The 23,091-nt window shown below is 40.4% G+C and overlaps 1 protein-coding gene across 4 annotated transcripts; it reads right to left on the bottom strand.

Moving 5' to 3' along the window:
- Positions 1-452: 452 nt before the first annotated feature.
- rufy2 (RUN and FYVE domain containing 2) lies at positions 453-23,091 on the bottom strand. Of its 4 annotated transcripts, none has more exons than XM_080884433.1 (20): positions 22,834-23,091; positions 21,255-21,433; positions 17,017-17,190; positions 16,456-16,573; positions 14,893-14,994; positions 14,653-14,776; positions 13,517-13,581; positions 13,345-13,410; positions 12,879-12,948; positions 12,269-12,370; positions 11,996-12,112; positions 11,712-11,804; positions 10,821-10,895; positions 10,628-10,725; positions 5,126-5,245; positions 4,800-4,929; positions 4,561-4,655; positions 3,478-3,526; positions 3,263-3,343; positions 453-3,025 (listed from the first exon to the last, which is right to left on the bottom strand). In XM_080884433.1, the coding sequence occupies exons 2-20, from the start codon at positions 21,328-21,330 to the stop codon at positions 2,882-2,884; spliced, it is 1,899 nt and encodes a 632-aa protein (XP_080740559.1). In that variant the 5' UTR covers positions 21,331-21,433; positions 22,834-23,091; the 3' UTR covers positions 453-2,881. The 4 variants fall into 4 exon arrangements, 3 of the variants coding, with proteins under 3 accessions (XP_080740559.1, XP_080740560.1, XP_080740558.1); XM_080884434.1 differs by lacking the exon at positions 22,834-23,091 and adding an exon at positions 21,836-21,919; XM_080884432.1 differs by lacking the exons at positions 21,255-21,433; positions 22,834-23,091 and adding an exon at positions 19,564-20,317.

The following is a 23,091-nucleotide window of genomic DNA, read 5'->3' on the forward strand; positions in this document are numbered from 1 at the left end:
GGTTATTGAAATAAGAGTCCACATTTTGTTTAAAAAAAGCAAAGCTGATTCAAGTTGAGGACTTGAATCGGCTAGGAAAAAATGACAGGAAGCAGGAACCCATTCTGTGAGTGTTTAATCAGAAACTGCGAAACAGTCAAGACAACAGACTGTTGGCAACAGAGTTAATTTTAAACTGCAAAGTAAGCTAAAGGGCAACGGTGGTAATCAATATTTATATACAATATTATGTATCAACTGTACAAGTCCCACATTAATCTGGGACATTTAAGACAAAAAACAAGACTAGTCTGGGTTCAGCTCGGAAATATCTGCAAATAGATCTTCATGACATGTTTAGACTATATCGGAAACAATTTTATCACTTATTGAAATCATCCCCGGTCTATTGTCTCTTCACTGGAATTACAACATCCAGTACTTTACAAATTGATTTTTTTCTTCATTAAACTTTGCAAGCACAAAACCAGAATCTGCACTGGAACTCATATTTCAAACTTCCATTCAAAACTCTTAGTTTGGCAACACAAATGCACTATTTTAATATGGTTAAACTTCCCCTCACGAATGGAGCAGCAGTAAAAAAAAAACCCCAAAAGTGATTCTTTAACATCTGATTGCAACAAACTTCAAGTAAACGGGGGAAAATTCAAAATTTTCAGGCTTATAAAAGTACAAATGAATGTGTATAAAACAAACTCAAATCTATACTTCACCCAGTATGATTGGCAAGTGTTCAAACATATTTTGTAAGTAGGTAACACTCACGTTTACAACCACTAACTTTAGTCGTGAGTTTCTCTAATTTCCAAAAAAACAAATGAACCAGCCACACTGAGAACGACTGAGCTCAAACTAGAGCTGACTGCATCGACCCCTCCTCTTGCTCCTTAAAGCAGCACCCACTGCATTAGTGTCACAAAAACAGTGAAACGTACCTTTAATGTTTTTTTTCCCCCCTTGGCTAGTGTTGCTACTCTGAAATATTCTGGGCTCTCGTTTTAGATCCTCAGTGTAGAAATATAGGACTCATTTTGGCAACGTGAAAAGAAGGTAATCACTGCATTTACACAGGCACATATGGCACAAATACCACAAAAAAAAAAGTTCAAGTGCTTTTCATATCCTCACGGGAAACTAGTGTCAGCAGAGCTCAAGCTGCCTGGAGCAGTAAATAGTCTGCAGATTTAGCCTGAAGTGTGACTGCATACAAATCCCATTTATAAAAATGTTCCTGGATTTATAAAAATGTAGTCCTAAGATTTTTCCCAGTGGTTATGCAAAGGAGTCTCAACATTAAATGCATACAGGATGACGAGTTCATAACTAATTTTGCTTGTGCATCTTCCAAGAACCCAAAGCATCTGAAATACGAGATCCCGGTGACTGAAGCTGAGCAACATAGACTGTATATTAAAGATGGAGATCATTTCTGGGTCTCGTGTTGTAATGGCCAGCAGCGAGCTTTCAGAAAGAAGTCAGACTATACAAATCTATTGGAATTTCTTCCTTTGAGCACCCTCATCTATGAAGTTAAACACGTTCCTCATGAGATTGTGGTCTTAATCTCTAGTGTTACATTTCACTAAATACAACATGATCTTTTATTTGTATATTATTGTCCCCATTACAGTAAAAAAACAACAAAAAAAGCAGTTTATGCCTTTTAGGTAGACCTACTTTGTGACTTAAAAACCTGGTTAATCCCTTCCCTTCTGCGCATAGTCCTGTTCAGTCCAACCTGTAGAATCAGTGTGTATAAACGGGGCATCCCCCAAACATCAAGATGAGAAACGAGAAACACTCAGCTCACATAAGGGCTTCGCTAACCAGTGAGTCCATCTTTTATATACAGTCTAAGGTCCCAAAGTGCAACATGTCATGTCAGGACATAACATTACTTCTATGTCAAAGTCAGGTTTAATAAATAACTCCAGTACTTCAGATAAAAAGAGGCCTTTAGCCTATTTTATGAGGCCATGACCATCTTCGTTCTGTGGTGATTTGTCTGTCAACCACCTGCTGCTACAACGGTGACAGAAAGTGATTTTTTTTGTTGTTGTTTTGTGGCACAACTCTTTTCTTCCTTAAACGCTGTCTGAGGCATTTTAACTCTTAATTGAGTTCTTTTAAATCCATCTTAAAAGAAGGTGCAAAGGAGTCCGAGCCGACAGCCGTAGCAAGGCCACCATGCTGCATGTGCAAACTTTAAAATCTCGCCTGTTTGACTATAAAGTTATTGTGGAGACTTTGAGGACTAACAGATGCATTAGAGGTTTGGTTCATAGAACTGTCTGCTTTTAGCTACAAGGAGTGTTCATCATAGTGCAGTTTCACTTCCACCTCTGCAGAGCCGTTTCTGCTTTCATAACCAAGCACTCACCCCCTGAACTTTAACATGAAGTCTTAGAGTTTGAGCTTTTACTTTAGTGACCATTATTTGGAGTAGCAGTTACGACAAATGGTTACCTGGTCATTGGATTGTGCACCATAAACTAAATATGGTTTCTTCGTTATTTTCATTGAGACTTAATATATATATATACACTTGGGGCTGACAGTCGTAACTATTAATATTACAGCAGACTCTTCTCTGACTACAAGGGAAGATATTTTAGAGACTCTGCAGATGTTCTGCATTCAGAGTCAAGCAGCTACATCGACAAGTTAGACAGATGCACATGTCGCTCTTTTCTTTCTTTTTTCCTTCCTTTAAACAAATGACAAATCAAGTGTAAGGATCATAAAATGCATGTGCTCCACCCCTTAGCAGCAAACACTGTAGATATAAGTTGGCATATGGATCCTATACAACACTGAAGAGGTGGTACTCATGAGTGTGACTGGTTCGAGGCCGTCACGGCAGCGGCGCAGCACTCTTTCATGTTGGATTGGAGGAGCATCGCTGCAGGAGGAGGGCGTGGCAGGTGTCACAGACTCGCACTGGTTTGGGAGATGCTGGCAGAGGAAGCTCGTTGTCAGAGCAGCTGTTACAGAAAATCTCCCCACAGTTCCTACAGTGGTGCTGTAGAAAGAGACAGAGAGTAAAACCAACTTAAATGCTTCTGGATTAATTTTACATCCATTAAGATCAACGATTCTTTTAAGTATTTCTTGGGGTCTCTGAGGTTTAAACCTATCTAAAAGATCCTGAAGATCTTTTAGATAAAATGGGTGTAAAATCACAAACCATCCAAAATCATTCAGTGCAGAATACGACCCCGGTTCAAATATAACTATCTGAAGTCAACTTAAGACAGACCTTTCTTCTTGAGATGGAGAACTCCTTCTCACAGAGCTTGCAGTGAGTGGCTTCTTTGTCCTTCAACCAAACCTGACCCCCCTGAAACAAACAACAAACCTGTGTTCTTAAATAGCACACAAACCAAAGTCAGCTTTGCTAACTACACTTATTCTGGGATTTTGCAGCTTTTTCTGATCCTTTTTTTTTTTTTTTAATTAAACTGTCTGAATTACCTGAAGAGCTTTGTTGGCTTCTTTGATGTCCTCAATCTTCAGTTTGGATCTGATTTAGACAAAATGGACAAAGTTACCAATCGAAGGGCATGAATTTCATTTTGTAGCACACGCAGAGATAAAGAAGATTTTAGCTGTAATGATAATGATATTGCTGTTGTTACAGTTTTTCTGACTCATTAAAACTTCTTAGTCTGGTGCCAAAAACCTTAAATAAAAGTATCAAACTACGTTAAAATTAACTTATTCTCACTAAACACAATTTTCCCAGTGATCTACATGTGATGCGAATGTCTTCTTCTTTTTTACATTAAACAGATGACAGCTTATAATTTAGATTTAAGCCTTAGTCACAGATGTCTAAATGCCTTTGTTGTGTGGCAGTGAAAAGCAAACTGGAAACTAAGGATGCTCATTTTTGCCACTGAAAAAAGAAAAAGGTTTCCATCCATAACTTAAAATGTTCAGTAGGGTATCTCAAAAAATTTGACGGAATAACTCAAAAAATGTTTGAGTCAAAAGCTCAAAATTTTCAAGAAAAGAACTAAAAGATTTCAACTTAATAAGTCAAAAATTTGTGTTAGTTCTGCCAGTCAGGAAGCTCTAAAAAAGACGTCATTTCAGTGTTACCCAGAAGGAGAAAGGGAGGAATCAGCTGTCCAACAGTTCATCATGACAACATCGATCAATACCTTTTATGCAGTTAAGGAGCCATTCAAAACTGAAGAACCGCCCACCAATTTAATTTGTTTACACTTGCTACACATTGGTAGCTCACTCATGCTGTTAACACCTGATTTTGGCACATGTGTCTGTGTCATGTACTTCCTAGCAGCCACTGGTTGGTCAGTATGACAGTCTTTATAGTTCTCATGCTAGGATTTACTCATAAAAAGGCTCATCTAGAATTGTTCCTATACCACATAATGTACTGTATATCTGATTCATAATCAAGTTTTAATACGCTGCATGAGAAAAATGTGGAAAGGCCAAGACTTATGAGACATTGCCTCACCTCCCTCTAAACTGCTAAGCAACTTTGTTATGGCGAAAAGAGAGCTTTTCAAAATAAAGTTTGCATACTCGCTGAGTTTGGAGCCAAGCTCCTCCAGAGCTTTTTCCTGGTCCTCACAAATGGTCTTCAGCTGAACATTTTCATCCTGGAGACGATGAAACTCCTGGAAAAATCAATCAAAGGGAAGCAAGAAAAGAAAAGGATCAACATATATCAAGTAAACGGAAATATGTACCGTCATAAGCACAAACACGCACTTTAAAAAAAACATAGCATCCTGTCCACTATTTATTTTCCCCCATCTCACCTTTTTTAGACCGTTTATCTGCAGCGCCTCTGTGCTGAGCTGAGCTACTGAGTCCCTCTCCCTGTGCAGGTCATTTTGTAACGTCTGCCTCCACTCCCTCTCTATCTTTAGGTCCGTCTCCAGCTGCTGACTACAGGTACAGCACATCCACATGTTTATATCAATAAGAAGGTGAAGGTGACAAAGTAATAGATTATATTATAGCATTCACGGATTCAAACATACATGGAAAAAAAAAAATCAATGTATCAAGTATTTATGTAAAATTTAGTTAAAGCAGTGTGGGTGGGTGTGTCTTAACCAATCCATGTAGGCGGTTTGCTTACAGTTGCTTTTCTCTGTGTTCGATCTGCCGCTGGAGGCTGTCGGCTTTGTTTGCAAAATCCAGCTTGAAGCGTCTGGTGCCCTCCTCGGCCGAGGTGCGGTGCCGCTCTGCCTCCTGTAATCTGCACCATTATAACCAGGAACAAACTCAGGACCATGGAGAGAAAAAACTGGGAGGGCAGGGAAGAGGAAGTTGGGGTGTAGAGGGAGAAAACAACATAGGGAGATGGGCAGGAGGATGGACAGTAAAGTAAAGGAGGCAAGGCTGAGGCTGGGATGAAGGAAGGTGTTGCAGTTTGAACTGCCAGGAAGTAAAACTGTGAGCAACAAAAGGACGCGTGACTGAGAATTTACCTGTGGGTGTTTAAAAAGAACAATAAGGAACACAAAAAGTGTAAAGACGGCAAAACAAAGATGCATAATCAAACAAAGCGTGGAAATCACCTAGGAGAAACTAATTGGACAAGGAGAGTAAAGGACAGCTCCTCTCACACTGAGTCTCTTTACCGTTGCTTGTTTCAGACAGATTATTTTAAATCACAACTCATGCAAAGCTACTGTAGTCCTCTTCTTTTATTTGCTCCGCCACACTCTGGCATACACCGACTGTTGACTGTTCACATAAAAAAAATGTTTCTAAACACGGCATGCTAAAGGTTTCACAAAAAACTCAAAACATACCCGGCATTTTCAAAACATCTACCTTTATTGATCACGGTGATAAAAGACAGTAGTTGTGAATTTTAAACAGCTGTACTGACTGTTTCTTTTTCTTCAGATTAGAAGTATTAGGAACATGGAGTTAAGAGTAGAATTACTTCCTGATATATCACAAAAGTCAATAAATATGCCAAGACAAACACAATAACGCAGTTCCCTTGACAGGAACTCCAGAGGTTTACAGCTGTGTAACTACAGGTCTTTTCATTTGGATCAGCTGTCTGTTCTGCAGAGACAAAACACACTGACTGATCTAAAGCTGCTGGTCCCACAGAGTAGTATCTAAAAATCTCAACCTGACAACGAGATGAGCTGTGTGCAAATTTATGTATTTTTTTAAAAGACATAGTGCACATATTTACTTTCCACTATATTACTTGAGTGTCCAAATTCTGAGCATGTGATCTAGGCTCTATATAGTGCCCCAACAACGAATGTAAACTACTTTCTGCTGACAATCTCATCAATCCTTACAATTTGTACCTTTACAGTGTCGTGTATCAAGAGAAATGGAGCAAAGTTTTGTGTCTGAAATCTCCATTTAATGCTTACTAACCAGGGGTAAGGTTCGCCATGCAGAGAAAACCGGCAGCAAACTAAAAGCAGCAGAAATTTCTGACTAGACATCTGCAGGGGGACCTCAGTGCCTGATTATGGTGAAATGTAGACAGCAGCAGAAACATTTTGTTTAGATTTGTGATGGTTTTCCTGTTCCAGCGCTTACTTGTGAGCATTAACAGTTTCGGCTGCCTGGGAAGAAAATAAAAACGCTCTTCCTGGTGGAGGAACACACAGCAAAGAACAGAAACGGTTACTCAAACAACTCAGCCAAGACAGTGTTAATGCCTTTAACTATTTTCCTAACAGGTGTGTCTGCATTTTGTTTTTCTATAGTGGCGGGAAGGTCTTTAATGATTAAGTACTAGCACCTTCCACCTTTATTTTTCATCTTGACTAAACGTTAAAGGGACTCGACTCAGCGTTAGCAGGTAAAACCTCTCAGTAGCTGTGACACAAAAGCCGAGCGCATGCCCCTCTAACTCAATGTGATCGATAAATACCTTTATGCTTACATCCAAACAGCCAGCTATCTCACTATCTGTGTTACTGCACATAAACTGACTACTGGAGACAGGAAGAATATGTAGCACTTGTATGTATGAGTGTGCACGCCTGTGCATGTTCATGAATAGTAGTGCATGATTAATTGAAAACGTTTTTTCAGTTTCTATTAAAGTATTAACTGTCTCAATATTGGATCAGTTAAACTTTCATGACAGAGTAAACTTTCCCTCACTTAGCACTAACCATAGACTGTATATAAAAGATGGACCTGGTTTCTGGATCTGAAAACTGAAGTCAGTGCAAACCTGCATACTTTCTAATGTCCAGCAGGGGGCAACCTGTCTGGTTTTGTAACCATGCTTCATTTACTTCATCATAACAAGCGGCTTCAAACAACGCTCATCTTTTACCGCTAATGTCTATTATCTCAGGTATAGCTTAAAAAAACTGGCAACATTTCAGCACTGCCAAATATAACAAATGCAATGTGGAAAGAACAGAAAATGCATTGTATATGTAAGTTACAGGTAGCTCGAACACACTACAAAAGAACAGTGAGCAGCACAGCCGCCATGTAGCCAAGGAAGTGCATTAAGATACCACACAGATGTTTTAGATGTCGTAGTTCTTCAAAAGTACAGCAACTCATTTGTAAATCTTATCAAACCTTTCATTAATTTACAGTGCTCATATATTCAATAAGGTGGCCACAAGGATATTAATAAACACTAGTTGTACTTAGCGCTGTGTTCAGTAACCAGCCTCCCCAGCACACTCTACACACTACAGCTGTGCAGAACTAGTTGATTAGATATTTAATGTCAGAAATACTAGCCGATTAAACATATTATCCGTATTTTATTAATACACGAGGACATTACTAGTTCAAAGAGGTTACAACACCACCGTCCACAACCTGGGGCTGCAACCCAACAATCGCAGGCACCTCCTCCTTTCTCTTTTAATAGAAGTTTAAAAAAAAGCGAGGCGGGAAAGTATTCTGCAGTACTCTGTTTAAAAAAATAACAATCATAGACGAACGTCTGTCAAAATGAACTGAAATATAACCAAGCAACTCAAGTGACGTGTAACCACATTCTGCACCGGGTTGTGGAAGAAACCAAGGCCGCTACTTCGGTTATCCAAAGTCTGCAGACTGTACATGTTTGCAATGTTATACACGGCGGCATTTAAAACATGATTTGATTAGGGGTGTCTGTAGCTCAGGAGGTATGGCAGGTTCAGTCTGTAAGCCAAATATCGTTGGGCAAGATAATAACCCGAAGTTGCTCTTCAATGCATCGGTATTCATCGGGGTATGAATAGATATGATAGAAAGCGTTTAACCATAGAAATAAGTGCTTAGATGAATGGGTGTGAATGATGCTTGTAAAGCGCTTTTAGTGCTCAGAGTAGAAAAGCACTATATAAGAAGCAGTCTATTTACCATTAACACAATTAATGTGATTAATGGTTTCATATAGCTAAAATACAAAAATTCTAATGTATGATAAAGTTTAAGCTTATCATACATACACGTGGTAAATTTTTGGATGTTTTCTGTCTTTTAGAGTAGTCAACTAGTCTAATTTTTCCTCTCATTTAACAACTAGTACGGTAAGTTAACCACTAGGAGCATCCCTACTTTCAACACAGCTACCTCTGAGAGAGGGTGGCATTGAGCCCATAAATGCCTACAGAAACATGGATAAGAAATTAAGTAAATTACAGTTAATGGAGTCAAATACTCTGACAGAATTGCAAAAACGAGTCAGAGATGTGAATAAACCTCTCAGTCATTAGTTTAAAGTCGTCCTAAATGCAGCACGATGTTCAGTTTGTACATTATGATCCATACTAGGAGTCTTTTAGGGTGGGCCTACATAACTTGCGTGTAACATCCCTCCATTTCTTACTCAGATCCTCCCCTCGTTTGTCATGTTTCAAAACACCAAGGTGGCAACAATCAAAGCGCTCAGCTCACAGTAACTACATCCATTTTTTGTATCCAGTCACTGTTGACCAACAAACCTCTTAAAGTTGTTTGGATGCATTTTAACCAAAGATCACGAGACACGGCAATAATCTCTTTGAATCCCAGCACTTTGCTGATGAAGTAAATAAATCAAACATGCAGTCCCAGTTTCACCTGAATCTGTGGCAGCTCTCAGGCCCTAAAACCATCTGAATATTATGTGCAAAAAAACAGGAATGTTCTTCTAAGTAAAGTCCGTTTAGTCATGCGCTCATATCCTCAGAAGGAGATGTCCTTGACTAGCTTATACTGGTGCTCTGTGTCTGTGCTGGCACACTTGACAAATGACATAGCAAGCGTTCTGGTCTGACTGAGCAGATCCTTATCACTGCACAGAGGAGCAGGGATAAAAATCGGGAAACGAAAAAAAAAAAAAAAACATTAAACATGGAGGTTTCGAGGGAGCAAAATGAATGGATGGAAGTTATAAAAGAGAAACAGAAGGGAGGGAAAAAAGAGGAAAGAAAGGAGGGAAGGAAGAAAGGATGTCAATACATCAGTGGCCCGGGTTATACTTAACACTTTTTGCGACTTAACATCACAAGCACAACAGGAAGTGTAAACGTAAGGCATTGTAATATTCATCTGAGTAAGCTTGAGTAATGAAAAGAAGTTGGAAAAAGAGGGCAAGGAAATGCAGAATATAGATGATTATGACTGCGGCAGATAAATCTGGAATTTCCCAGCTACATCTGCACAACACTGCACTATCAACATGGAAGATTTGAGCCTGGACACAAAGCTTTACGCTCACAACAACTACATGTCCGATTCTCAGGGGGCGATTTTCCATTAGATGTAATAAAGTTATTCTTCATAAGATTAGATTTACTTTATTAAAACGTTTTAGCTACACCACAAAACTCCCACTAATGTGTCCTATAGCACCGGCCTACAAACATCTTTAGGATAGCCAAAAGAAAACATTCACAACCAATCGCAAATAGGATGGAACAGATTTAAACCAATGGGAGAGGAGATGGGAGAGGTGGAGTGTGTTGACTGGAAGACAATGGGCTTGGGTAGGGGAGGGGGGATCATAAAGCATCAATGAACTCGCAGATAAAACTACAAACATGGAGCAGGTACACACTGAAGGACTGAAAGACATGGGCCAATAGCAACAGAGCTGAACATGCATGAGATTTACTGCAGTGTGTCAGATATGATAAATATGGGATTGCAGGGTTTCCACAAGGAAACTAGTAATAACATATTGAACTATTGTCTTGATGCTAGGCATCTGCCTAGTGGCTCTGCTCCCCTCTGAAGAAGAAAAAAAAATCAAAGTTTTTGTCTTTTTTTTTGTAACCACTGCACAAATCAAAAACAATTAAATGTTTAGGGAGAAGAGAAAGGTGCATTTCTACTTGTTTGTTATGTTTTATGTGACTTTTATTACTTCTATGGGCTACCATCAACCAATCTGCCCTATAGAACATATTGATTAATAATCATAGTCCCAATTCTTTTCTGTTTAGAGTTATTTACACTGAAACATAACAACATCATCAAAAAAAATTCTCAGAAATATCAAACTTACTTTTCTAAAGAGGCATAAAGTATTATCAGCTTAACTTAAAGGTTCAGAAGTCTGAACAGAGCAGCAGAGAACATGGTGTAAACACCTGGACGTGAAACAAAGGGGACAAAGTGCTTTGCATCCAGAGGCTGTGTGTCTCACCTTTGCTCCAGCTGCTTCATGGTGGCAGTGATCTGATTGGTCTTCTCCTCCAGACGACTGATCACATCATTCTTCTTCTTCATTTCCTCGTCAGACGACTTAAAAAAAAAGAAAAAGGGAAGTAGTAAGGATTACTATAGTTCTGTTATTTCTGGATCTTAAACATTATATGACGATGAGTGTGTGCTTGTACCTGCATCTTCTGGTACATTTCTACATTGATGGCTTTGACCTCATCCAGCTGCTGTCTCAGTCCAATCAGTGTGTCCTATTAATGAAATCAGAGACTTAGCTGTGTTCTGGTCCAGTATTGGCTGTCTTCTTTACGCACACATGCATGTTTTTTGTTTTTTTGACTTACTATAGCAGTTACAGAAAACTGGACGCTCATATTAAACATTCCCTGTGAGACTTCAGACGGCTCTAAATGCTCTGCAACCAACAAGTTCTTCTACTCTTCTTATCAAAGAAAGCAGATAATTATTACTGGCTGCAATCCAAGATAGTGAAGTTAAGTTTGGGTTGACTGCAGGACAAGATTCTCTGTAGAGAAGCAACTGAATGATATAAAGAATCTGCATAACATCAGACTGACCAGTGAGTCACCTGGTAGGGAACACATTAGACTGGAAGCAGCGAGCTGGTTAGCAGTGACTGAACATTAAAATCAGGAGTGTGAGGGTTATAAATTGATCCTAATCACAGATTGGGTTATTTGTTTTACCAACAAAAGTTTAAAAAAAAAAAAATACTGGCATTCACCAGTGCTACCCCTCAGCCTCCTAGTCAATACACCTACGGTATCAATTTGAAAATCCTAGGTCACCTCCTTATCACGTTCACAAGACTTTCAGAAAACTCATCCCATTCAGAAACTTGGGAATCCATGTTGCCCACCCACCCGGCAGGGTGATGACAATATCCCATCAACCTTTTTTGAACAGGTAATGATGGCTGACATTTTCTATCCATTGCAGTTGGAATTTTAATTATGTTTGCATCTCCTCACAAAGATGAATTAATGCCGCTGCTTCAGTATCAGTAAGTAAGAATCTGTTCTGAAAAACAAAATATTTGTTCTTACCTGTTTTTCGTGAATATCTTTCTCCAGAAGTTTCATGGCGAGCTCCATTTCCTGCTTCATCGACACCTGGACCACCAGCTCATTCTCCACATCCTGAAAATGGCAAAATGCATAAATGTAATGTTTGTTTATAATGACGTCATGAACACATTCTACACACACACACACACACACACACACACACACACACACACACACACACACACACACACACACACACACACACACACACACACACACACACACACACACACACACACACACACGCACGGCCACTGTCTGACCTGTCTGAGCTGACACTCCTCTTTTAGCTGTCTTCGCACCTCGTTGTACATCTCATCCAAACCCTGACGAGACTGTTTGTACGTGTCTCTCTCCACTGACACGTCACCTTGAGTTAACTAAATTAAAAAATTAAAATAAATAAAAAAATTAAAAAATAAATAAAAAACACCAATAGGGAAACTTTATATGGATGGATTGTAAGACCTAATTTCCGTTTCACTTTTAGTTGAAAAAATAACATTCAGAAACGTTCATTTTGTGACACAGTGTACCTCTAAATGTTGCTGCGTCTTCAGCAGAATGAGGGTGTTTTCACTCCTCAGCTGCTGGTTTTCTTCCTGCAGTTTGATGATGTTGTTCTTGGCTATGGCTAACTGCACACACAAACATATCCACATGTATTAGGAAACATGTTTAAAACCTAAAACATTAAAATCTAGTATGGTATAAATGGATATCACAAGTAAAAGACTGTCTTCACTTGTTTTGCAAATTTAGGTTTCTTCTACCCACACACATTGGACATTTTGCTTAGCAAATGGTCCCAAAAAAGGCAAATTCGTAGATTTCTCTTAAATAAGCTTAAACACAGATTTGTTGGCTTTACTGTACATGACTTAAAGGAGTAGTCACCCTTCAAAAGCGCAGTTTGAAAAAGAAAAACCCTGATAAGAAACTCCAAATTTGGCTGGAGGATTACAGCTTAAAGGTTAGACATACCTCAAACCTCTAACCAAGTGGTGTCACTAGAGAGCTGCATGTGCAACCGTGTAACTTGGTGACACAGACACTATTATACTCCAAATATACTCTATGACTTTAATGTGTAACAGACAAATGCTTCTCCACACAGGTGACAGGTGGGTGATTATTGGTTCTCACCTCCTCAATGAGTTTAGAGTTGGACTTCTCTAGAGAGTCGACTCTGCCCTGAAGCCCGTGAACTGTGGAGCTGCATGAAGAAACAACATTATGGTGGGCCTCTGACCTCTATATGAGTTTCATTAAATTAATGTGCAAACATTTAATATTTCGTATATGAAACCAGGACTGCAGTAGCTGTAATATAATCACAGCCGCCACACAAGTAGGGTTTATTTAAAATTGTTAGCATTAACGAAAGACTCAGATTAGTCTCCGTTCATTACTATCAAGTCTGTGAGAAGACAAAAGTTGGATTTCTAAACCACCCAGACGGGTTTAATCTCAAACTCTGGAATACTTTTATTCTGGGAAGTGTTGTGGTAAAAATACAAAAACTTCCTGCAACTTCCTGTCAGTTATTAACAGCACAATCTGCAGGTCCTCCAGCACACAGGTCTGTTTCCAGTACAAACAAATGTCTTACTTGAGCTGTCGGTTCAGTTCCTCTACATAATTCTTCTGATCCAAGATGGATGCTATCTGGCTATTCCTGTTGTCATAGAAACAGACACAAGAGAAAGAGAGCTGCATCACATTTGGGGAAAGAAACCAGCTGCATCAAACCGAGGAGAGAGAAGAAGAAAAAAAAACTGTACCTCTCTTCACTCCTGTAATCATCTATGTCATTCTTCAAATACATGGAGAAGTCGATCACCCCGACCTTAAATGAATAAAACGAAGGCGCTAGTATCACTCAGAGGCAGGCATGTTGCTTTTCACAACGACTGCACAAACATCAATTTGAAGGAATTTGAAGAAATCCAGACCATTTACAGAAATTAGATGCCTACAAGCACATGTTGACTTATTTAAAAGTCACAAAACAAACACAATATATGCAATTTGTAACTACAAAAATGTATCAATTAACCGCATGCATGCATAAAAGCCACCGGCTTGCTATAGCACTATTAAAATGGTGAGTTGGAGAAGAGCTGATAAGAACTTAAAGGAAAGTTAAAGTAAACCAAGTCCCCATCCTTTGGTTTCATCCTGTCAAAGGAGAGGATGTTATCTGTTAAATGACCTCAAAAATTGAAACATAGTACTGCTCTCATTTCATTTCTGCCCAGTCAAGCTCTCTACTGGTGCTTGGCTTCTACGGTGAAACACAGATCAAATGAGAGTCTTACACACACTTTTAGACACACTAGATGCAGCTGTAGATGTATTCAGGTTTGTGTAATCTGCTGTCCTGGGCTAACGGTTGAGGCAGGATTGGTTTTCGTCACCTCTAGCCAACACAAGATTTCTGCTACCTAATGAAACATGCAGGGCTTTGGGTGTTGTGTCTACATCTTTATATTTAGGCCTCTGAGGCTCCAACATGAACTCCAGTGGCTCTGAATTTTGTTTATTGCGCCTTTAATCAAAATCACGATTAAAAGAAAGAAGAAGGAGAATTTAAAAAAGGCAGTTTCCAATTGATTAATACTGAAAATAAATATTAAGAGAGAACACAGACTGTTTTTACAAAGGGAGTCAGAGATGCAGAGATAAAATAACTTAAACTGGCAATCACACTTCCTGAAACCACACAACAAAAGATAAACTGCTTATGCTCAAAGGTCACGTAGTACAGGACAAATGAGTAACATTCTTTGCTCCACTGACACAAAACACCACCCTCTGGTGCTTGGTATGGTGTAAGCAGGAAATTAAATAAAACTGGCTACACAGCAATGTCAGACTTTTTCTAATATCAAAATATTTCTCCCCGTCAGTGGCGTACCTGAGAGTCCAGGTCCTCGCCTTTCACACACAGGTTAGCATCGATGACGTTAAGGCCCACCAGCAGGCCCACGATCACTGCTCCCTCCTCCTCCAACATAAGAGCCGAATTCTCATAGAAATCACTGAGGAAGCAAGAGATGACATCATCTGTTACCCTCAACGGCCTGAACAGTCAATCGGCAATGTTTCATTATAAATATATAATAATATTCACATATACACATTCTCTCTGGTGTACCTGAGCAAGTCTTTTCTGGTGATGAGAAGTCGCAGGTAGTCGGCCAGCCGTTTCTGCATGAGAGCCAGGCGCAGCCATGCTCTGGCTCTGCCTAATGGAGTCCTGGAAACAAACACCAGTGATAAGGTTGGATTTCAAGGTGTTTCTGAGGGTCTGTCTACTCAAGTCTGCTGTAGTTAGATTCTATTTAACCCTGACTCTTGTTACTGTTCATCATCTATGAGATGGGAACAAGAAAGTGCAGCATTCAGTATTTTCTCTTAAAGTTTGACAGAGATTTCGAAACATTTTCTAAATACTGAATACAAGCTTTTTCTATTTTCAGTGTATTGGTGTTCTCTCTCAATCCGAACATCCAAAACTTTGCTTTCTTTGTGGGCACAGACACTGTTTGAGCTTCCTTGTATCAAACCTTTGCGTCGGCACTCAGCGTTGCTAAAATCCTGCTTTTTTGCACGTCTGTTGCTCTTACTCAGCCCCAGCAAAGGAAACAGACTCTGTTCTCTGTGTGAAACAACACAACTGTTCCTCATTTAGGACCAGATCAAACTCGAGAACTTAAAGCGTGGCGTGGAAACTGTCCATGAACGAGGTTTAGCGTAATCCTCCTCGCTAGATCCACTGAAGGACACACCTTCAGTATGAATGCAGGACACGACACTTTTTGTTGTTGCTAAACACATCACTTCCAAACTACATAAAGGTTGGTCCTGCTCTATCGCTAACATTATTTTTCTGAATTTTCAGAAGTTTCTGCCAAAGACAGTTCCACGTGTCACATGTTCAGAAATTGTGTCGATATGAAAGAAGAATAGGGAAATAGGAAGAAATGAAGCGGCAGAACGATCAAAGGTGAAGTGAAAGTAAACACCCAGGTACTTCCCTGAGCTGGCTCACGTCACATTCTCATTTCAGCGTTGATTTGCAGTCTCACACTAAATCCCTTGTTTGCTTTTACACCTGTGCACTGCTCTCTGTGTTTGTGTCACAAGTGGAGCTGATCATGAAATTTGAGCTAAGAGAGCTACTACCCTGTTTTGCTGAAATATAGAAAAGAATGAAGCCTGTAAAATGAGATAACAACCTGTGTCTTCACTGGAAAAACACTAGCTCCTGCATTAGCATTAACAGCAAGCTAGATGTAGTTAAAACCCTATTACATTGGCACGATATGGCAGCCTCGCTTCTGTCAGTCTGCCCCAGGGCAGCTGTGGCTACAACTGTAGCTTGCCTCCACCAGTGTGTGAATGTGAGAGTGAATGAATAGTGGTATTGTAAAGCGCTTTGGGTGCCTTGAAAAGCGCTATATAAATCCAATCCATTATTATTATTATTATTATTACTACATTGATTTAACAGAGGCATTATCTGTGCTCTAATCAGTAAAATGTTTACACAGAAAAGCAGATAATTCACGGCTGTGTCATGAGATGTATAGCGCTTTTTCTGGAGAGGTGTATGTAGTACTATAAATCAAGCTTTACTTCTGATTATGATTGCACGGTGGACGAGGGGTCAAGCCATATGAGAGCAAACGTGTGTGTAAATACATGTACTTCTTACTTAAGTCCTGGCAGGTCTCGTACGGACGCTGAGATCTCTGCCGCTTCGGGACACAGTTTCTCCACCAACTCCAGAGGACCCCACAGGGACTTATTAAAACCCAGAAAGGACTTCTTCACTGGAAAAAGAAGAAAGCAGGAAAAATCAGACATCACAGATTCCCAGCTTACACATAAAATTAACGCCAGCAGGAGCAACAAACTAAATCACAAAGTTGGAACAAAAACTGGCCAGAATATGGAGATTTATGAGTCACTGAGAGACGTAAGACCACTGAACAAATGCTCTCCATCATGGACAAGACATCACACCTGCTCATATACTACAGAGGCACCAGAGCTTATTATCACTCAGATTTATTCAATCCCACTGCCATAAAGAACACCTCGAGAAATCGCTCCTGCAGTTCTCTATAAAACTTATAAATTGAATCAAACTCTCTTCTTTTTCAGAACTGTGGATATTATTTATTAAACACAGTAATTCCCACTGCACGTTCAGTAAACAACAATAACAAACAATCTATCGTGCAGTACACTAGCACAACGCTGACATCTTTACCTCTGAGCCCGTGTTTGAGGCAGTGCTCCATGACCACAAAGAACTGCTGGAGAGGGGGGTAGTCTGAGTCCAGGGTCCGCCCGAAGCTCAGAGCCGACTCGATCAGACCTTTGATACTCAGCTTGGCCATATTCAGTAAGTTAGCTCGTTCCATAGCCATGGGATCTCGCAGGGCTGCGGGAAAACAAATGGCAAACACTTTTAAAAAATATCCATGGCTTTACATTTTCCTCGTACAGAAATACAGATTTAGAAAGAAATTATATGGAGTCTATTACATTCTCTTAAGAACTCCATGCAGAGTTTAATCTAGGTTTAAACACAGCCACTGCACAGCAACAAGAAATAACTATTAAGAATGATTTATTTACCTTTACATAACACATTATTTCTTTTGTACACACAGAATGCAGATAGAAATTAAAAGGTAACTATCTCTCAGCAGGAGCGCCACCAGATTTTTTTCATAAGGGTGGCCATATTGATAGCACAGAAAATAGGTACACCAAATAAGATTTTGAAATCTATAATAATCTGTTTTGATTGACCGATTGATTGACTAATTGACTGACTGAAAGTCCCAACCATTAGTTAATGATTGAAAAGGAAGAAGCTTAAGAGTCGCTCTCCCAGAATAGAGTTAGCTTAAAGAGCAAACTTATTCAGGAAAAACAAACAAGTATTAGATCATGTAAAACTGAAAACTGTTGCCTGTCTCTATGTTGGCCCTGTGATCTGTCCAGGGATTGGCACCAGTTTTTCTGCAACCTTATTACATTATTACCAACACAGGACAGTTTTGCCAGGGGGTGGGGTGCAAATTTGGCCCCCACTTGGAGGCGCCCCTGTTTCTCAGAGATTTGCGGGGCTTCATTTAATGATCATTTTCAAGATGTCTCACTTTAAAAGCTTGACAGATTGATGTTGTTTTTGTCAGAGGGCTAAAAAACTGAGTCAGAAGGGGTTAATGTCATACAGCGGGTAATTATCAGAGACAAGCTTGCTATACTGAGTAAATACCTTGACGTCAGGTTGCATATTTGTAATATTTTCTGATAGTCTACCTGAACAGATCAGAAATGTGTTAACAAATCTTTGTCCCAGTTCTGCACCCATTATGGAAATTATCCTAGGCATGAAAAGCCAACATCCCAGAGAGGTAAGGCTTTTAACTAGACAACCCAGTTAATGTAAAGCCAAACAGCAGAACAGGACACAGCAGGGTCAGGTGAAAGCGTGCAGATATGTTGCCCAGCACCGTTAATTGCAGTGACAGGTTGGCCCTAGAGGGAAAGACTTATCAAACCAGGTCATGTAAAGCTGTTGATACTAAAATGCTTAACACATGTACCATTATGAACGTTAAGGAAGCCTATTATACTCGACTTTATTTGCTGCTCATATTACACATGAAATAAAAACCCTCTCAAAAAACAAACAAACAAACAAAAACAACAGGTCAGTTAGGCGGTCAAATGCTTCATTACAGATATTTTTCTAAACACTTGTCTCTGCATGATGTCAGTGAGTGCAAATATCCACAGCAGGTTTCTGAAGCTGGCCACGAGCCAAATTTGAAAACAACAAAACACATGTCAAACATTTGAAAAAGGTTTAAAGTGTTTACTATCCCTGCATCAGAACATTTATTCAACTTAGCTGTTTTTGTGCCCTACCAATAATGTCCGCCCCTCAGTTTAAAAATCACTTGGTTAAAGAGGTGTAAGTGGTTTAAAATAGCTCCTATCAGACAGATGACCTGATGGACAACACCAGTAGATTGGAGAAGACAAATAAGGACCACTTTGATCTGTTAACCATGCAAAGTTACTCTAGTAGAGCCAAATAAGAAATGTGCATATACTGTGCCTTTGAGCAGCTAAATTGTCTTGAGTGTTGCCATAAATCATGACAATCTTTCCACAGATACATCTTCATCAGACTAAAACACAGAGGTGATGCAAAGCAATTAAAAGCAACAAGCTCACTCGTGGCATAAGGCTGGAAGTTGCAGGGGTTTAAAATTCGTGCTAACAATGCAAGCATTTATCAGAAATAACTGTTAACTGCCTGTTTCATCCTTAATTCAAACACAAGTCCGTGATGTACATCTGAAACCAGCCAGATTATTTATAGCTCTGAGTGTGGGAGGTGATGTGGTGACAGAGACAGACACTCGGGCTGCTGGGCAGAGGCAGTAAAGCTCTACAGTTACTGATTTTGTGAGATCACCAATAGGGTGACAACACATGCAGCTAACAGCTCTGCAGCATGATACAAACCCCGGGGGATGCAGAGGGGCATTTTCCATTTGCACCAACGCAGCATGTGATGTTGCAGGCAGTAAAGCTCCAGAACAACTAATAACAATAAGGCATGGGGACCTATTGTGCAAAAATCATACCGTTAGAAGTATCAATTAACTTAATTAGCGACTGTTTTAACGTAACCAACATCCAAATTAGTTACTGGATGTCATCAGTCTCGTCATCAGTAACCAGGCAGTCCTTCACACCCTCACGGCCCGAGAAGCTCATCAAACTCTACCTTGGACGGCCCAGTCTCCTGGCAGGGACGTCCTGTGTTCCGACACTTTGGGCAGGACGTGAATGCTTCCTGAAATGGTCTCGGACGCCTTTCTGGCCAAAGCGAAGATAGGAGCCTGCCATCGCCCGTCTCCTCCACCTCCTCCTCTCACTGTGCTGCTGCTGTTAGCTTTATCCCCTGCAGCAGCCTTCTCCTCCTGAAGCCTCAAAATCCCAAATACCTGGGATTTATCCTTGCTGCTGTCCGCTTCGGACAGAGACAGGTCGTGCTCTGCTGACGATGCCATGTTCAGGCGCTGAAATGACTGTAGCTAGGTGTGCTCTCCGCTGCGAAAACAGCCAGATTCAAACGGTTTTGCTAACCGTCGGCGAGCTAGCTTTGATGCTCAATTCCTCTGGCGAGCATAATGACAATCGCTGCGTATATGTCTATTAAAAAAATACCTGTGATGGCACTAGGCAAAGCAATGACAGCTCTAACCAGAATCAAAACCTGTCGTTACGTCTCCGAGCTCCAAAACGTATATTTGGCGCCGCTCTCGCTACATGATGAAGGTGAGCGCAGGTGCCGACCGCACAGAGAACCGCTGCTCAGTAAACGTGTATTTTCTATACATCGTGGTGGCGTAAAGATTTGTTTACAGCCAGCAGACCTAACCGATAGTTGGCGTCTCCGCCGTGCCACTGCACCCGCCCGAGGGGAGGTGTCACACACGGCTCACAAGACACACAAAAGGGAGCACTACGTAATGATTTTAGAGCCTGCTCTGCCGCCCCCTGCTGCTGGAAACGGGAACTGCAGCTCTGCCCGCAGGTGGAGCGTGTACAGAAAAATAACAGGCTCCTTCCGAATAAAATCTGTCTTCTTTCTTGCTACCTTTAGGGGTCGCCACAACGGACCACCTGCCTTAATCTCACCCTAGCATCCTGTGTCACACCAACAACCAACATACATGTCCTTCACAAAATCCATGAGTCTTCTCTATGGTCTTCCACTTTTCCTCCTGCCTGGCAGCTCCACATTCAGCATCCTTTGCGCAATGTATCCACTATCCCTCCTGTGCAAATGTTCAAACCATTTCAACCTTGTCTCTCTTTGCCTCCAAACTGCTCAACTTGAGCTGTTCCTCTGATGTACTCATTTCTAGTCTTGTCCATCCTAGTTACTCCCCATGAAAATAAGCTCTGTAACCTCTCTTGTGCAGTCAGAGCAGATCGCCGATGTCTTCCCACCCCAACCTTGAACTCATCTACCATGGCGTCCCCTGCCCTCTATACTAAACCTACAGTAGAAAATTCTTAAATAGCAATGCAGAAGCATATTAAAAAAGAACAGTGGAAATCATAAACACCCCCACACAGTCACCAGTATAGAGAAAGAAGACAAATATTGGCAGAGAGCACAGCTAAATGGAAAACTTGATTAGGTTTAGAGCTGATACTAAAGGCTGCAGCTAATAATCATTTTATTTTCAAATAATCTGAAAAAATAAAATGCCATTCAGCAGATTCACTGAACACAACAGCATAAAAATGAAGCATCATCAAACTTATTTGCCATTGTCAGTGGCTGGTTTTCTAAATCCCTGAACATCCTATTAAACTCTTGTACCTCACCTGTTTTAAAGCAGTGATTTGTGGGTAAGCCACTGTTTTTCAATGTGAGAGACCAAACAGAAATTTCCATCATACCTTGGCTGTAGGCTAACCGCTCCATACTCTCACTATGAGTGATGCCCCAGCGGTGGAGACTCTGAGGGGAGTACATGATGAGTAGGGCTCTTTTCTGCCCACTGGGAACTGACGAGTAGATCCTCCCTCCTGAAGTTGTCCACTCTGATCCGTCAGCTCCACAGTCAGCTTATCCACTTCTGAGGAACAGATAGTAAAGAGGGTAACAGACTTTTAAGCTCTTTAAGATTAAATTACATAAGTGATTGGCATTATTTTGACTTCTTTCATACATAAGACCACCTAAAGTCATACATTGCTAGCATTTGTTCACCGGCACACCAGGATGTGAAGATGTGGATGGTTTTGAGGTAAACACACTCTGATTATCTGCTGCACTTCCTCTTTTTAAATCCTCATTTTGATCACTGACCCCCAAAACACATCACTCACATATACAAATCCTTTGATGTTAATAATAATATATGCTAAAAGTACCTTTGCTCAAGTATTTCATTTATCCTAAAAACTAAATTTCCCAAAATGTAAGTGTATTTAAGTAAAAATACACTCACCACCACATTTAACAAAAGGCTTTTTACCTTTTCTTTCAGCTATAAGGAATGCATCCACTGGGCCACCGCCTTTCCATCATACAGATCTAAAAGCCTCCAACCACACCAGCAGCACAATCCATTACAGTTGTGGCAGCATAGAGGGTTATAACACACTACACAACAAAGAGCACTGTTTCTCCTCTCTCTCTCCATGTCTCTCTAATACCTCAGGGCTGACCAGGAATCATATGACCAGGTTTGGGCAGATCTGTACATTCCCTGAATGCTACCACCATTAATTCTCAGAATCTTCATTTGTCAGTTCAGTCAGTAGAGAATAAAAAATTCAGGCTTCTGCTATCTCAGTTTTTTTTCCCATACCTCACTGAATTTGTCTGTATCCATCTTTATGTCGTGTTTGTTAGAGTCACCGAGTATAACCATGACTGTATAACTATGCATCACCGTTCAAGTTAAAATGCACTGGATTTTAAATGTAGTTATTCTTTTATTTCATATTTTAGAGCAGTAGCTTTAATACATTTCAGTTAAAACTTCTTTAGAACCAGAGCTGTATCATGTTCCCGTCTATCTCCTCCCTCCATCCATGAACCACACCTAAACATTCTCACTACACACCACTTCCAGCATGGTGTGTTTTTGTGCCATTTGACAATCCCTGGGACACGCCCTTCTGCCCGAGAGACAGCACAATGAGCCAATTGACATCCCCCACTGGAAGCTCTTTCCACCAATAGGGGTGTGGTACTGTTTCATCGTAGTAGGCAGCCATTCATTGTGCAGCAATGCTGCTGCAGTTGGAGTGGTGCTGTGATCACACTCTGACAGAGTCACAGATTTATTAATATTAGTTTCAATGACAAGGAGCAAGGAGGATATCAGGAGTGACACATCTTATAAATAGAAAACACAGTATAATTACAACATGCACACTACAGATTACAGTATGTGTGACAGCTAAGTATCACTCCACCACTCATAATGTGCCGTCGTTACTTAAACATGTGGATGGTGCATCTCACCTCAACAGGGAAAAGCGGTGCGTTGATCCTCGGTTATCGGTTATGTCAGCGTCTCAGCAATCTGTAATCCGGTCACTTTCAGGTGATGACTCTGTGAAAGATTGGTTTGATGTACATCAAAGGTTCACCTTATCCATCCAGTTACCAGCTCCCAGTCATCTGGTGACAATAATCTGTCTATCTCGCAGGTGGTGTATGGATGCAGTATCACAACATGACTGTCTGTAGTTCAGGAGGAGTAAGCCGGTACACGCTTGG

This window comes from Rhamphochromis sp. 'chilingali', assembly GCF_963969265.1.
Source record: "Rhamphochromis sp. 'chilingali' genome assembly, chromosome: 6".
Classification (NCBI taxonomy): Eukaryota; Metazoa; Chordata; class Actinopteri; order Cichliformes; family Cichlidae; genus Rhamphochromis; species Rhamphochromis sp. 'chilingali'.

What these genes read in the sequence shown, in the direction of transcription:
- rufy2 (XM_080884432.1), bottom strand. Translation starts at nt 19,849, where the DNA reads ATGGCATCGTCAGCAGAGCACGACCTGTCTCTGTCCGAAGCGGACAGC. An exon ending in ACCAGAAAAGACTTGCTCAG is followed by an intron (nt 14,777 to 14,892) that starts GTACACCAGAGA and finishes TTGCTTCCTCAG; the next exon opens with TGATTTCTATGAGAATTCGG. An exon ending in CTTGGCTCCAAACTCAGCGA is followed by an intron (nt 3,527 to 4,560) that starts GTATGCAAACTT and finishes TGTCTAAATCAG; the next exon opens with ATCCAAACTGAAGATTGAGG.